Below are 17261 nucleotides of genomic sequence, written 5' to 3' on the forward strand. Positions count from 1 at the left end.
ATGTTGACCAAGCTGGTCTTGAACTACTGGCCTCAAGTGATCCACCCGCCTTGGCCTCCCAAAGAACTGGACTTACAGGCCTTAGCCACTGTGCCCAGCTCCCATATTATCTTTTTAATTGTTTTCACGCTCCTTCTACCTTCTTTTCTTTCCTGCATTCCTCCAAATGAAGATGTTTTGGAGGATTATATTCCACTTCTCACCTGCCCATTATTCTTTTTAAAAATTTTACTCATTTCTAAGAATCCGTCTATTTTGTATATGGCAGATCTCTATATCTACATATATGTTTTATAAATCTATATTTGAAACTCATCAAATTTGGAATTTATTTATTTGATTAATGTCTGTTTCCCTTTTAGATTGTTCCAGGCAAGGACTATTCTGCTTTCCTTACCACTGGCCCTAGTTCCTGGCACATAGTAAGTTGTTAATTAACATTTTCAGTTGAATAAATATTTAGCACTGATCTTTTTCCTCAGCACTAGAATTTAATTTTCTGGTTATCTTTGAGGCATCCCCAGCACATTCCTCTTAGCACCTCAACATCAGTTTGTTCAGGCCAACACGCATTTTCCAAACACTTGCCATGTACCCATACTGTATCAGGGCCCAAGGATATACCTACTGCAAAGAAACAGAAAGTACAATTGTGTGGCATATGTGTTTTTTAATTGTTATGACCTGAATCAACAGTCTGGGGTAAAAATCACATGGCATTTTTTTTTTTCCAATTAGTTGCCCAGTTTGGGCCCCTTATTAGGAGATCCTTATTAGGAAGTTTTGAGGTTGCCTCTCTCACTTAATTTACCAAAAACTATTGGAGCTATTCAGCCCAAAGAAGTTAGACTTATTTCCGGACGAAATAGTGAACTGAGGCTTCCAAGTAGTCTGTCAAGGAGGTTTTAGGCTACCAAAAACCTTCAGCTGCTAGCTAGTGTTGCTATTGCAAGTTGGCTCTCCTGAGTCCCGAGTCTTTTTGCTCCCCTACTGTTCTGGAAAAGGGCCATATATGCAAGTGACCCCCACGTCAAAGGAGCCAAGAAACTGAAGAAGGAGGCTGACAAATCCAGTTTATCAGCATAAGGTGATTGATTTGGTGGAATTTACAAAGAGAATTGTGGTCTGGCAGCCATAAGACAGGTAGATCTGTGCACTGCAACTTTCCAGACCCAGGACTTAATATCTTGGGGAAAGTGTATGTGCTCTGGAAGGAATGTGTAGATGGCTATGAGTGTCATGGCCTGTGATTTTTGCAACAGCATCAACGTTTGTTTTGGAGGAAGCTTATAATGAATAGTTGTTATTACATAAAGAGTAGTATGTCAGCTAGACATTTTGGAGGCATTCCTGGATTCTGGGTTAGTCAGAAGTCACATGCTGGATTAACTTTTAAAGTAAAGTCACTGTTGTCTCCACACCTGTCTTGATGTCCTGGATGTATAAGTTGCAGAGGGGCTGAAAGCTTTGACTCCCAAGCTTTCCCTATGCTTGGGCATCATTCTAAAAAAACATGTAGCTCCTAGGTAACTGAATTGGGATGGCCTTCAAGGCTTAGCCATGTACTGTGCAAGAACCAACTCTCCCTGTGGCCATCAGGCCTAGATTTTTCATTCTTTCTGAAGAGTTCCTCTTTGGGACCCTGAGCTAGTGAGACAGCTATCTGAGTCTGTCAGAAAGTCTAGTAATGGTGAACCTCAAAAAGGAAAAGGTTGAGATCTCAATCTCTTTCCTCCCAGGAGTCTCTCCTGTACAAACTTCCCCAGTGCCAGCTTGGGCTAACTAGGGCTATTTGAAGAAATAGCTTTGTCAGGATGTCCTTTCCTTGGTGCACTTGGTACCTATTCTCTTTCCATTTCTATCAGTAAGAGGGGCTTTTCAAGTGACTCTTTTCTAAGCAAAGATGATTTGTTCTTAGTGATTTGAGGTATTTACTGTCCCAGAGAAATGACTGGCCGTTTCTCTAAAAAAATTTAAGATCTGCCTTGCCAGACACGCTACATATTAATAGAATTATATATGAAAAAAGAAGAGAATACAAAGAAGAGAATAATTAACTTGGCAATGAGGTGAAGGGGTTGGGGGGACTGGTCACAGATGACCGTTCAGAGTAGGGGAACATCAACACTTCGTTTTAAAGGATAAACTGAGTTGAACGTGAGGATGTTAGGGTAGGAAGGGACTCACGTAGAAGGAATAGGATATTCAAGGGAAGACTATAGAAGTGAATAGCAGCAGGCCTCTATCTCCTGGGGTAGGGGTAGAATACATCTGTAGGAGGGGAGGACTGCCAAGATAGGTGTTAGAGAGGTAGGCAAAGCTTATGTCATAACCGGGTTGATGTGAGATGCTAAGGATATTGCAGTTTATCTTGGTGATGAGAAACTAGTAAGGAATTTGTTTGCATCTCATTGTCTTTCCTGATGAGCAGGTACCACTTCTTTGTCTCTGACCTTGGGTAAATATTATCATCCTCTTAAACATTCAGCCAGGAAATATCAGGATCAAGGTAAAAGTTTTCTTCCCATGAATTAATTATTTCACCTATTCCCATTTTATGTGAATCCACAAAGTCCTTTTCTTCCCATTTGATTTGTGCTGCCCTGACTCAGGTACTCACTATCTTTTACCTAGACTATTTCATGTGTCCACACTGGTCTCTCTGCTTGATGGTTCCTCCTTCAATCCACTCTACACACTGTCACTAGCATGATTTTTCTTAAATAAATTCTGAGGTCACACCCTTTCCCAAAACCTGCAATAGTGCCTTTTACATGGAATAAAAATCCTACCCGGTTAGCTTGGTGTTTTAGATTCTCCACAAGTTGACTTCAGTTAAACATTTCAAACTTTTTCTCATGTCACATGCCTCCCTCAGCCTCCATCCACATCAGACTTAATCACCTTCCTCAATCTGCTTTGTACCGTCTGGTCTCTGCATCTTTGCTCCAATTGTATCTTCTTCTGAATCCTCTTTTTTTCCATCTGTTTTTCAAGGTTTGCTGCAAATCACACTGGCTGCATAATAAATTACCCCCAAATTTAGTGACTTAATACAATAAACACATTACCTTCCACAGTTTCTACGAGTCAGGAATTTAGGAGCATCTTGGCTGGGCTGTCTGGTTTGAGATTACTCATGAAGTTGCAGTCATCTGAAGGCTTGACTGAGGATGGAGGATCTGCTTCCAAGATGGCCCACTCTCATGACTGGCAAGCTGGTCTGGCTTCTCGTGGGAGGCCTCAATTCCTCTCCAGGACAGTTTGAGTGCTCTCTGTGGAAGCTGGCTTCCCCAAGAGCAAGCAATCCAAGAGATCAAGGCAGAAGCCACAGTGCCTTTTAAAATATGGCCTTCGAAGTCACATAGCATCACCTTCATCACAAGACTCAGCTCTGATGTGAGGGAAATTTCATGAGGGCATGAATAGGATACCATGATCACCAGGGGCAATCTTGGAGGCTGGTTAACACAATCTTTCTTCCTGAGGCTTTCCAGATTCACTAATTTCATATGCCCTGCCTCCCTGTTCTCAATAGCTCAAATTCTTTAAAAATCAGAGCTCTTGGACATCTGCCCCATAAAATCACATTTTCTGTTTTTCTTAATTGTTTAGTATTATAAAGTGTGAACTTGCAAAATTGCATTGTTAATTATCAAATGACATAGTGCCAAGGAATTTTGTTCTCTAAAATCCTGGATTGTCAGAAGGTTGGTTGTTCTGAGAGTCTACCAGTGAGAACAGAATGTCCCTTTCTTGCCTGGCAAATTTGAACTCTTTTAGTCACTTTGACTTACAAAAACAGTCTCAATTTCTAGTGCAGAGGTTCAGATAAGGGATTTTCAGAGGCAATATTCTACGTTAATCTTAAATGTATGTTTCTAAGGAACTAGAATCTTGAATCTGCTTCTCAGTCCAGGTCTGACATTACATACAGCTCTGATTTGCTTTGAGCATATCAAGCACTGCTTTATTTAGTTTTACCTAAACACCTGTCTTCTTCTAAATACTATAATGATTCCTCATTTCTTCCTTGTTTTTGTTTTTTTTTTTTGAGACATGGTCACAATTCCTCTGCTGTATAATGTCCTTTGCTATAGCAAGTTAATAAACTTACCTTTTTGGGTTACAGATTTGTTCCTAGTGATCTTTATCAGATGGGCTTTATCAATAGCTAAAATTATTTGAGCTCAAATAACTAATGTAATTTTTTAGACTCTCCCACGATTCTTGAACAAGGGTACTTTTTAGAATGTTTTGTCAATGGGTCATTTCTCTTTCCTCTGAATGTTTTGAAATTTATTTTCTAAACAGACTATTTTTGACTAATCTTGCTTGTACTTCCTTCATTGTTACAAACTCTAAGATGAAACTGTTACTTTCTTACACAGTTTCCAACTCTTTTTCTAGCACTTTGCAATTTATTACTGAATTAGTAATTTCCTCTTTTGTCCTCCTGAGTGAGTCCTTCTGTCCTTTAGAATTTAGCTACAGAATCAGCTAAAGCCTTCATTTAAAGCTTTAGACAAAACTAAATATTTTGCTGTTTGTGATCTCGTAGCACCTTGTTCATATCTCTTATACAGTACTTACTAAATTTATGCTTTATTTTTTCACGTTTTTCTTCTGTAACAGCCTCTGGGGAATACGATCTCCATGATCTTTTCATCCTTGTGTTCTCTATGCCAGGCATGCCTAATTACCTAATGTTAGTGAGGTCATTAGGGCTCACAAGACAATACTCCAAAATGAAGACCTCTGGAGCAAAAGTTCTTCTCTGAACTTCTGCCCTACTCCAGCCCTCCTGTCTCTCAGTCCCATAGTCCCTGAGGCTAGCCATAGAAATGAGGATCGCTATTCCTCAAGGCAAGACACAGAAACCAGAACCTCTATCCTCTAAAGCCAGGCATAAAAGCCTAAAAATGTTCTGCAAATTTTCCCTCCACCTTTTTGTGTAAAAACTGGCCATAAATTATCTGACCTACCTTGTTTGCCTGTAGGCCGTAAAAGCTCCATTCCAGAGAGGGTCCTGCCCCATATCCAGAAGGAGGAAATGGTGCTTAGAAGGCCAAGAAGAATCCAGACAGACAGGCCTTGCTGGGTGTCCCCACTCACTCTGTTAGCATTAGATTATACCCTTTTCATCCAATCATATTTCTACATAGCTGTCCATACTTCATTGAACCTAAACATAAAAATGGACAATTTTTCCCGTATCTTTGGGTCTTCATTCACTCCCATGTATACACATTAAATAAATTTGTATGCCTTTTCTCCTATTAATTTTTTTCTTCTATTAATCTGCCTCATGTCAGTGGTCAGTGATTTTCAGTGAACTTTCAGAGGGCCAAGACCCTTGGCCACTCCAGGTAATGAAATGTCCACAAGACAAATAGATAATTAGTAGGAGCTTCACTTTTGCATAATTTAGAATTCACTGTTTAGCACCTCTACACGCATGCCATTATTGTACCTGATCTTTGTGATCCTCATAACCTGTATTAGGCAACTGCTCATTTATCTTGAGAAAACACCTAGGGCACAGCACCACTACTTTGTAGGCTGCTTTAATATGTATGTGCATTATGCGAGGTTTTATGAACTTATTTTCTGACACACATGCTTTTCTCTAGTTTCCTCAACTGAAAACAGCGATTCACTGTTACTGTATATATGCTAGGCTCGATGCTGGGGTTAACAATTCCTGCATCATAGGGTCAGGCAGGAGAAGAATGCTGTAATCTGTAAAGCCTTTCTGATTCTGGGAGTGAGTCCAGCTTTAATACAATGCATGATTGCTACTTCTGAATTTCCCTTTGCAAACAACAGTTTCTACAACTATTTGTTTTACCAGCTCTATGTAAATACATTTTACATCGCCACCAGCGATACGTACGTACAAAACAGTGAAATCAAAATTTCTCCAAACAATTCCTTTACTACGTGATGTACTGTGAAACTTTTCTACTGTACTCTAGTCTCAATTTTATTAAAAACGGAAGGTGGTGATCCCGATCTAGGAAACCAAGTTCACAATGCGCTAGAGATTATTACCCGCGGTTCGGGAAACACTGGCTTGGAAAAAGCTCTTTGATCTGTGCCATTCTCCCTACATCTCCCTCCACCTATGAGGAGTTCCCAGCTGTTTGGTTTCGTCCTAATAATCACTGTGCTGAGTGTTTTCCCTAAATGCTCTGTGAGCGGGCCGCCTGCCTCCTTCCTGGGCTCCTTTAAGAGGGTGGTAATGGTCTATCACCGGGCGAGTGGAGAGGCAGGGCCCACTAGGTCCTCGGTGCAGGCCGGGCCCGCTCATCCAGCTCTTGTGAAAGCCGGGTGTGCGCGCAAAGGGTGGGAGGGTAGGGGTGAGGCAGAGGCAGAACCGAGACCTCGAAGGACTGAAGAGCCATAGCGCCTGCGCCCCGCGTTTCCAGAGCCCCAGAGGGGATCTGCGCGTGCGCAGAGCGCGTTCCGGGACTATTCCGCCCTCAGAGGCTCCCGCGCGCGCTCCCGCCGAGCCAAAGTACAAGGTGGGCTCCAGCGGGAGGGCGGCGCGGCGGCGCGCGTCAGGGGGCGGTCCTGCGCTGCCGGCTCCGCCCTCTGCTCGCCTCCCAGTCTTCCCCGCGCTTCCTGCACTAAGGTAGCCGCTGTCGAGTACCGCCCGCCGGCTCGCTAGCACCGGCCGTGCCATGGCGGCCTTCAGCAAGTACTTGACGGCGCGAAACTCCTCGCTGGCGGGTGCTGCGTTCCTGTTGCTCTGCTTGCTCCATAAGCGGCGCCGCGCCCTCGGCCTGCACGGGTAAGAAGGCCCGTAGCCGCGCCGCCTTCCCGGGCCCGAGCGGGCGCTCCCCGCGTGCTCTCCCTCCCCGCCTGGCTGACGGGTCCCTTCGCCCGGCGGGGTCAGGCGGAGAGAGGGCCGACCGCCACTGCCGCGGGGCTCCAATGTCAGGGTGTTGGCGAGTACCCGGTGCCGGTCTGGTCCTGCGATCTCGCTCCACCCCGGCATTGCGAATCCTCCTGCGCCCGCTGGCGAACCGGCGCCCAGCCAGCAGCCTCCAGTCGGGGGTGGGAGGGGGAAGCGGTGTGTTCCCCACACCACCCTCTTCCCCACACCACCCCCTTCTGTGTCAACTTTCTGGGTGTGTTCCGGTTTTGCCATCTCATCTCCAGAAAGACCGTGAAGGATTTGTTTTGGGGATGTGGATGTGTGATTGAGGATGGGGATTGGATTCACCAGGCTGGACGCTAGTGTCTAAGTCACTTGGACGAGGTTTGGCACGATTCCCGAGTAACTGCTGTTGAAAGTCGCGAGGGTGGCGCCTGTGAACTATCACCGGTCCACTTGGCAGGATTGCCTTCTAAAGTGGTGACCCCTTGGAGTCGGTGAACCCTTTGGTCGGTGAACGCCCTGGCATTTCATCTGGAAAGGCTGAATCGGTTCTGTCGGACTAAGAAGGCAATGTTTCCTTCCTGGGCTCTGTAGGTGAAAGGTGAGAGTGTGTTTTAGGTGAGGATCAAGCTCCTTTTAAATGACACTCCACTGCTTCCACTTCGAGAGAATTTCAGTGCTTAGATTTCACTTTGGGAGGTTATCAGATAAAGGAAGACAGAGAGCCCTCTGAATTACGGTTGTGACATACAGGTATAAATAACAATTTTTATTTGCTGGACAAGTGAATGAGAAAAGGCTGCTTCCCAACCATTCTTGCCAGTCATTGAATATTTCATGTTAAATCTTGACATACTATTTTCATAAATTTTATTTCAGTCATTCCTCTGCGCAGGCACTGTTGCCTACTGTGTTTGATTTGCCTAAAATATCTAATTAATAAAATTTGGACTAAAACACTGACAAGTAGACCTCTAGCTCATAGTACCCTTTCCATGAAGTTCTTTCTAGCCGCCTTCTGTTTTTATCTTACTTGAGTCTGAAGTGGTGGTCTTTCTTTTCCTTCCTAAATCCGTTTAACAGAGTTGAAAATGATTTGCACATAGCCTGGGCAATAGAGTGCTTACTCATTTTTCTTCTATTCAGTTTGCTTTTAAAAGGATTAATTTGGGAAAATACTAAGCAAGTTTTTCTATTGGTTTGTATGCTTTCTGAGCTCTGAGTTGCAAATAGAGGTTACCTGTTAACTGGAAACATGACAGTAGAAAGAAAATGTTAGGTCCTTTAACTTGAATTCTGTTTTTGCAAAGAAGTGTTTCAGGGCATAGAACAGATGTTTTAATATAGAGGAGGGAACTCGAGGACAACCCTACCATTCTGGATTACTTTTATGATTCTTTTTTTTTTTTAAACTTCTTTACTGAAGTATCACATATTTATATGTATATGTGATATTATATTACATACATGTCACCTACATATAGTACACATAAGTGTAGAGCTTGAAGAATTTTTACAAATAGAACACACCTGTGTAATCAGCACCCAGGTCAAGAAACAACATTATCAGCACCGCAGAAACTGTCCTTATGCCCCCATCCAGTCACATTCCACACTCCTTACCAAACCAATTTATAAGACCATTGATTATTGGCAAGGGAAATTTTAAACATAATCTAGTGGGAAATAGTAGCAGTAGCAGTAAAATAGTGTAATAGAATTTGTCTTATTAAATGATTTTAGCTGCTATTTGCCCTTGTAAAATGCTTTAAAAATTACTCTTTTTCTTGAGAAACATTGTGAACTTTTGTGGGGATTGAATTATTTAGCAGGAAATGTACTGAACAAAAGATTGTTGTTAGCCTTTTGCATTGGGCTAAGTGGGGAAAATCTCTATTTTACACATTATTTTGTGGGAGGAGATTGCAGATACTGAGCAGATAAGTGTGAAGTTTAAATTGTTGAGATGAAATGATTGAATTATTTTGAAACCATTAAAAATGGTATTGATGTTTTTTTGAAGATATTATATGTCCAGAAGTCTAATGAATATCTTTCAGTCACCACCTTTGGTATCACAGTTTGAACATTAGAAGATTCTAATTTTTATATTATACTGGCCTTTTGAATATCTTTGGTAACAACTAGTTTTAATAATTGGTGCTTAATTAAGGAATCTGTGGGTACTTGACCTTCTTTTGTCTACGTTGTTAACAGTGGTTTGGTTTTAGAATTGGGTAGATAATAGAGCTAGTAAAATCACTTTAAAAGTTACAGTGTAACATTACTCCAAACATTAGGAGAATGAGTAATTAAATGTTCTGGGTTATTTTAAATTTTTGTTAATGAATTTTTTTTCACTCATTTAAATCTCATATATATGTGTGTGTGTTTCTGATCTTTTATTGTGAAAAATTTCACACATATAAAAAGTACATGGGATAATATAAGGATTGCCCACCAAGAACTTTGTTTACCCAAGAGGTACCAACAACAGTCTATATTCTTGTTTCGTCTGTATCAACCTGCTCCTCCCTCCTTATTTTTATAGGTTTTTTTAGGTGAAATTTATATACATTGAAATGTACAAACCTTAGTTACACATTTTTTAAACAAATGGGTACACTGTATAAAACATCCGTATGACAAATTAGAACATTTCCATCTCCCCAGAAAGGTCCCTTGTATTCAGTCCTGATCACCTTGTATTCACTCCTGATCCCACCACTGCTGTGCTAACTTTTTCACCTTAGTTTGCCTAATCTTACATTTTATTTTATTATTTATGGGGAAAAGCAGAATCTTTTTACTCATGGATAAAGAGGGCCATTTTAAAGAAGTGTCTATTTCAGAATGTGGTGTTACTGTGCTAGGAGCTATAAGATTTGTGTGTGTGTGTGTGTGTGTGTGTTTATGTATTACATACATTAAAAAATGTATGACTTCTTTTCTTGGGGAGCTTACCTTCTTGTTAGGGAAAAGAAACTTAAACACTGATAGCAGAATGAAATGTATAGACAGACATGTCTTAGAAGTTCTGAGAAAGACAAGGTTAATGTCTTTGGGAAGGGTTAGGGCAGGCTTCATGAAGGATGCATGTTAAGCCTAGAAAGGGGGTAGGAGTGGATAACTGGAATAAAATGACTGTTAATAGCAATCCTTTATCAGATTTTTGTTGCAGTTATGATAGGAAGAAACTTTATGGTGCCCTTTCAATCCATCTTCCCTGCCACCAGAGCTCTTTTTAAGAAACTCAGATATGATCATAATATTCCTTCATTAAAATCATTCTGCTACTCTAAAATATAAACTTCATGTATATCATGGTGTGGTCCTTGCCTACTTTTCGCACTCATCCAGCCATATGGAATTAACTTACAGTCTCTCAGTATGACAGGCTCTGCCTAGCCTTTGCAGTCTGATTGTAATCACTGTTATCCTTCACTACCTCTCCCCATGCTTTGATATTTATTGATTTACTTATTTACGACAGGGTCTGTCTCTTTTTGCTCTGGCTGGAGTGCAGTGGCGTGATACGGCTCACTGTAACCTCTGCCTGCTGGACCGAAGCAATCCTCCCACCTCAGCTTACAAAGTATAATAGCTGGGACCACAGGTGCCCACCACCACACCTGGCTAATTTTTTTTTTTTTATTTTTTGTAGAAGCGGGTTTTCATTACATTGCCCAGGCTGATCTGAAACTCCTGAGCTCAAGCTGTCCGCCCACCTCAGCCTTCCAAAGTGCTGGGATTACAGGCATGAGCCACCATGCTCAGCTGTTACTTCTTTTTCTTCGAGACTCAGTCAACACTCTGTCTTAGGTGTTTTTTGTCTTTTTCTGATCTCCAAAGTAAGTGTCATCTGCTTTTATGATACTGTAGGCTAGGGGTCCCCAACCCCCAGGCAATGGACCGGTACAGGTCAGTGGCCTGTTAGGACCCGAGCCGCACAGCGTGTGCAAGTGAGCATTCCACCTGAGCTCTGCCTCCTGTCAGATCAGCGGTGGCATTAGATTCTCATGGGAGCCTGAACCCTATTGTGAACTACACATGTGAGGGATCTAGGTTGCATGCTTCTTATGAGACTCTAATGTCTGATGATCTGAGGTGGAACAGTTTCATCCTGAAACCATCCCTCACCCTACCCCCAATTTGTGGAAAAATGGTCTTCCACAAAACCCGGTCCCTGGTGCCAAAAAGGCTGGAGACTACTGCTCTAGGCATCCGCTACTGTAGCACTTACCACTGTGAATTGTACTAGTTTGTTTTCTTGGCCTTTGCCTACATCAGGTCCTGAGTTTCTTGAGGATATGAACTGAATCACCTTTAATTCCCTAGTTTGGCTATGTCATAGGTTAGACAGTGTTTATAGAGAGGATAAATGACACAGGCGAGCTGAAGAACTTTTAAGGGTAATTGACATGCAGTTGGAGATGCCTAGTACAGACATGAATAGAAACATTCTTTTCACAAACGTAATAGTTGTGTACCTGAACATATATAACCTGACTTGGGTAGTGGGAAATCAGTGGGCCAATTTTAGAAGGCAATGGCACCAATGCTATAGCCACAGTTTTTTATTATCTTTAAGAAACAGAACAGAACAAAGCAGTTTCTTTCGCTTGTTATCAATGCTTGTCAATTGAAGTTCAAATTTCTCATCTTGGATTTCAGAGCCTCCCTCAATCTGGTCTCACTTTACCTGGCTAATCTTATATGCCATTGCCTGCCAGTGGGTACTGTCTGTTCCAAATAGGCCAGTTTCTGCACTGTTCTTTGAACAGGCCACACTCATTTTTGGCTTTGGGGCTTTATTCATGCTGTTACTTATACCTGGAATATCTTTCTATGATATCCCTGTTCTCCAACTCTTGTCATCCTTAAAGGGCTAGGTCAGGGTCACCTGGTCCATGAAGTATTATTTAACTATTCTAGATGATCTAAATGATGATCGCCTCTTTTAAAATTCCCGAAGCATGAATTTAAGTACTTTTGTTGTTTTACTTATTCATTACTCGACTGGGTATAATCTAGCTAGGTACACCAAAGTCCACCTCCTTATGGGGTGATTTTTCTTCTTTTAAAAGCCCCAATCTGTAAATGGTGGGAACACAGTTTCCTCTCCTATTTCTGAGGAATTTCAGGGAGCTTGCGTTTCCCTTAATGACACCTTACTTCACTTCCTTGCTTCTGCTATATTTTAGAAAGTACTTACATTTTGTCTCTTGAGGAGCCTGTCTCTTTGGCATCTGCCTTAATTTCTCTAAAGAATCAGTCACAAGACAAATATTTGTAGTAGAGCTTTATTGAAAATTTGGGAGGAGTGATAAGGATTATATCCCAGTATAGTGAACAGCTTAAAATGCTTTTATTTAGAAGTTTCGTGGACATTCCCACTCCTGGAAATTTCTTGACATTTTTTTTTTCCCTGTTGCCTGCTGCTGGGCCTTTCTTTACCCATTGGATGTCCTTATATCTCTAGCTTCTTACTCCCTGTACTGCCTTACTGCTAACCCTTCTACAACTTCCCTGCAAACTTCAAAATTCAGCTTTCCTTTCTTAGATCTGCTCCTTTCAACTCATGCTCTAGAAGGGGCCTGGCTTCACATTTCTCAATTTTACAGGCAAGCATGAGTCATGTGAGGGACCAGAGCTGCGTGAGACCCTTACAGTGACCCATGAGTAGATGTTATATGGGCTGGCCCCCTTTGGATCCTTACAATAAAGAGGAGATGCTTAATTAAGCAACCTTAGATGGAAAAAAAGCATTGGAGAATTTGACAGCCAAAGTAGCTGCATACTGGAACTAACTAAGGCAGATCAGGTCCAGAGCTGTTGTTTTAAGAACTGTATAGCTATCTGTGGTCTGCTAGGGGGAACTGAATGCAGGTTGTTTAATTAATTATGTCTCCCAGTTATTGGCACATTCACATCCTTGGGTAGGCATTCTATTTTAAGGTTGCACTTGCTGTTACCCCTGCCTGCAGTGCTCTTTCCTCAGATACTCACACTGCTTACCCTCTCCCCGCTTTCAGTCTTTTATCAGACATCTTAGTGAGACTTTCTGTTGCCATTCAATTTATTTTTATTTATTTATTTTGAGAAGGAGTCTCACTCTGCCACCCATGCTGGAGTGTGATGGCACGATCTCGGCTTGCAACCTCTGCCTCCCAGGCTCAAACAATCCTCTCATCTCAGCCTCCAAGTAGCTAGGACTACAGCCACATGCCACCACACCTGGCTAATATTATTTTTTGTAGAGACGAGTTCATGTTATGTTGCCCAGGCTAGTCTCGAACTCCTAGGCTCATGAGATTCTCTGGTCTCAGCTTCCTAAATTGCTGGGGTTATAGGTATGAGCCACTATACCTGGCCCCTGCCACTCAATTTAAAATAGCATCCTGTCTACCTTCCTGTCTTTATTTTTCTTCTTAGCACTTATCACTATAAAATAGTGCTATACATTTTACATATTTATCTTGTCTTTTGTATATCTTTGCAGTATATACTTACTGCTAGCATGTAAGTTCCACGAGGGCAAGAATTTTTGTCTATTTTATTCACTGTTATAGTCCCAGTGGCTAGAACTGTGGCTGGCATATAGCAGACTCATATTTGTTTGACTCTACAACAACAAATGAGATGTTCATTTCTTGGGGGCTGTGGTTACCATGTTTTAAATAACAAATTCTTTTTCTACAAATGTAAATGTTGTCTTTAGTATATTTATGAGCTCTTTAGGAGCTGGACCACTTATATCCCCTATATGTATGGGTAAAGCAATTCTCAGAAACTTATAAAAATGCTGTCATTATCATCACCTGCTTTTGACAGTTAATAATAGTGTAAACGTTAAAGACAATTTAAGAAAATTAAAATCATCCATAATATCATAACCATAATACAAATATTGTTTTATTTTTATTTCCTTTTATCTTGTATTTATGTGCATTTTTTACATAGTTATAACATACATTTTGCTATTTTCTTTTTTTTTTTTTTTTTTTGAGACGGAGTTTCACTCTTGTTACCCAGGCTGGAGTGCAATGGCACAATCTCGGCTCACCGCAACCTCCGCGTCCTGGGTTCAGGCAATTCCCCTGCCTCAGCCTCCTGAGTAGCTGGGATTACAGGCATGTGCCACCATGCCCAGCTAATTTTTTGTATTTTTAGTAGAGACGGGGTTTCACCATGTTGACCAGGATGGTCTCGATCTCTTGACCTCGTGATCCACCCGCCTCGGCCTCCCAAAGTACTGGGATTACAGGCGTGAGCCACTGCGCCCGGCCTGCTATTTTCATTTAAAACATACCTCTTTCCTATATTTCCCTATGCATGACCTTAATAACTATACTTTTAAAGAAATGCATAAATATTCCTCTGTGTGGCTATATCTTATTTTATTCTTAGCTGTTGAGCATCTAGACTGCCTCTGGAATTCTTATGGATTATACTGTGTATTTTTGCAAGTGAACATTTTCGTCTCTGCTGAATAACTTCCTTGGAATAAATTGCCAGGAATGAGATTAATGATTGGAGGCTTATGAATTTCCTTAGTGTTTGTGGAAACAGTGTGGGCATTCTTAAGCTACGCAGATTGATGTATTACTTTTCATGAGTTCTACCAATTTGCAGTACTATGAATGAATGCTAACTTAATTACCTACTGATCATTAGGGGGTATTTAAATTTTTTTCTACTTTACAGATGTAAAGTGGTGTTGAAAGATTATTTTAATTTACACGTATTTTATAATTAACAAAAATGAACATTTTTATATATAGCAACTTGATCTTTATTATGGAGGCAGTTTGGCATAGTGTTAAAGAATAGTCTTTAGAGTCAGATATGGGTTCAGTTTTTCGGTTAGCCATTTGCCAGATCTGTGACTTTGGTCAATTTACTTAACCTCTCTGAACCTCAGTAGAATAGGGATGGTATTATTTATTCACTCAGCAGTTAAGTGAGGATTAATAGTGAAAATATCTTAACCCGGTAATCAGTAAATAAAAGGTAGCTCTCATTCCAACGCTTGCTAAAAGAAAACTAAAAAGACAACAAAACATACCATTGTTAGCTTCTTAAAAACTCTGGAGCCTGGCTAATTTCCTCAGATGTACCCACGAAAATCTCCTGAAAGATGTCTTTTTCAACTGATAGAATCATTTACTTTCAGAATTGGAAAGTGTTTTAAGTTAGTTTTATGTGACATGGTTTTAGGTCTCTGTATTTTTTAAGTTGCTGCTTCCTGAATATGACAGTATTTCTCCATCTTTTAAAGAGGCTGTACTAAATGGAATTCAGTATTCAAAGTGTCTTCTCACTGACACACTAGAAAAGAACTGTGACCTGCCTTGTCCTAAGCTTTCAGTAAAGATCCTAAGATCCTAAGCTTTCATTAAAATAGCATGAAGTTACATTCATTTTTATGACTTGTAAATATTTTTCACTTGCATTTAGCTTACAGAATGGTTTTCCCTTCTTTCCTCGTCCTCAGCTCGGTGTGTTTGATTTTTTATTTTTTGAGACTCGGTCCTGCTCTGTTACCCAGGCTGGAGTGCAGTGGTGCGATCTTGGCTCACTGCAGCCTCTGACTCCTGGGTTCAAGTAATTCTCTTGCCTCAGCCTCCCAAGTAGCTGGGATTACAAGTGCCCGTCACCATGCCCATCTAATTTTTTTGTATTTTTAGTAGAGACAGGGTTTCGCCATGTTGCTCAAGCTGGTCTCAAACTCCTGACTTGAGGTGATCTGCCCGTCTCAGCCTCACAAATTGCTGGGAGTGGCATGAGCCACTGCGCCTGGCCTGACTTTTCTTTTTTTTTTTTAAATCTGGGTGCAGGTTTTTATACTTGTTTTTGGTTGGGCACATTACTTCTTCTTTCTGAAACTTTTTAGTCTGCACATGTAAGTACTATTTCTTCTGTTTTCCTAACAAACTTAAAAAACTGATTGGACAGGACTAAGTATAGAACAGTATGTTTACGCCACTATAATCTTTCTATTAATTGACATCCACTGGTTATTGTATTGGCGCTCATCTTTAACTTACCAGCACCTTTTCACACATTTCCTTGTGTTAGTAGACCTGGTGTTCTGACAATATCCATAACCTGATCCATACTGGGTCAGAGTCCTCTTTTGGGATGTTTCTGCTGGAGCCAGTGTGGGGAAGAGTCTTTCTTTCCTGGTCATAGAGGTGTGCAGATAGACCCTAGAGCTCTATGTGCCCTGTCTCTTACATGGAAAGGTCAGAGAAACCCTGATTTTGTTTATCATCAAATGCTTTGTAGCATAGTGAACAAAATTTGCAAAATGTTCTTGATTCCTTTCAAATAAAAAGAATGACCTTAGTCTGACATGATTTTTGTGGTGAATTCATATTTGCTCCTAGAATTTAGCACTTCCTTCTAAGTAACCATGCCATACTGCCCATTTAGATAAGTAAGTTGTAATTTTTTTCCCCAGGATCAACATCATACTCATCCATGACCTGATAAATATCATCACCTTCTAATCTGTTTCAATGTAATATGAACTTGAATTATGAGGGGGAAAGATAGAATCTTCCTAAATTTTCTTTGGAACAATATATGCTAAATTAAATAAAATTGTATGAGAAGTGGTATTTCACTATGTTGAGCAGGCTGGTCTTGAATTTCTGGCCTCCAAGCCATCTCCCACCTTGTCCTCCCAAAAGTATCAGGATTACAGGCATGAACCACTGTGCTAGGCCTTTTTGGAAAGATTTTTATGTAATGGTTATTTAAAATGGCATTTATATTATTTCTACATAAAATTGGCATCAGGCCGTTGCTTAAAAACATGGCTTTCATCATAACATTCTTTTTAAGAGTAAGTTGCTTTTGTTTTAGGCATCTCTATCAATAATATAGCCTTCCATAAGCTTAAGGATAAAATTCTTTGGATAATTGATATTTATGTCATACAGTGGACCTGTTATAAATATTAAGGTAGTTTGAAGCTTTTGTAGATAAAATGGAAGGAGTGTGCTAAAGGGTGTTTTCTTTGTTTATTTTTTGTGGGGTTTTTTTTGCCGCAAGATTGAGAAATGGAAGAGTTTTTTTAAAAAAACACACCTTTCTTACTGATTGCTAGATTAACAGGCCTGAGTGAATGCAGTTAAGTTAATAAAGCATAAAATTGAAAATAAAGCTCATCAAAGCCTAATCAGCTAGTTTGAGATCTGTAAATAGATGTAGCTATCTCACCACTATAATGATACTATGATAATAGACATAATTATTTTGACTTTTTAGTATTATATTAATACATCTATTGGCATTAAAAAGCACTGTGTAGAATGAGGCAACTGCTCTAGGTAAATAATAATTTAGTCACCATGCTATATTTATA

The 17261-nt window shown here is 40.5% G+C and overlaps 1 protein-coding gene across 8 annotated transcripts in view; it reads left to right on the top strand.

Moving 5' to 3' along the window:
* Nucleotides 1-403: 403 nt before the first annotated feature.
* The window catches only part of ABCD3 (ATP binding cassette subfamily D member 3), a 98757-nt gene continuing 81899 nt past the window's right edge, over nucleotides 404-17261 (top strand). Inside the window, exon 1 of one of the 8 annotated variants that reach the window (XM_032247921.1) lies at nucleotides 404-422. Coding sequence is in view for 2 of the 8 variants with exons in the window: in XM_032247917.1 (XP_032103808.1) it covers nucleotides 6687-6796 (110 nt within the window). In the remaining 6 variants the exon portion in view is untranslated. Of the gene's footprint in view, nucleotides 423-6504; nucleotides 6797-6922; nucleotides 7505-7532; nucleotides 7640-17261 lie in introns of those variants that run through there. The other 7 variants (XM_032247920.1, XM_032247917.1, XM_032247918.1 and 4 more) reach the window with 7 other exon arrangements.

Source organism: Sapajus apella, unplaced genomic scaffold, assembly GCF_009761245.1.
Source record: "Sapajus apella isolate SASKATOON/1434 unplaced genomic scaffold, GSC_monkey_1.0 scaffold64, whole genome shotgun sequence".
Taxonomy (NCBI): Eukaryota; Metazoa; Chordata; class Mammalia; order Primates; family Cebidae; genus Sapajus; species Sapajus apella.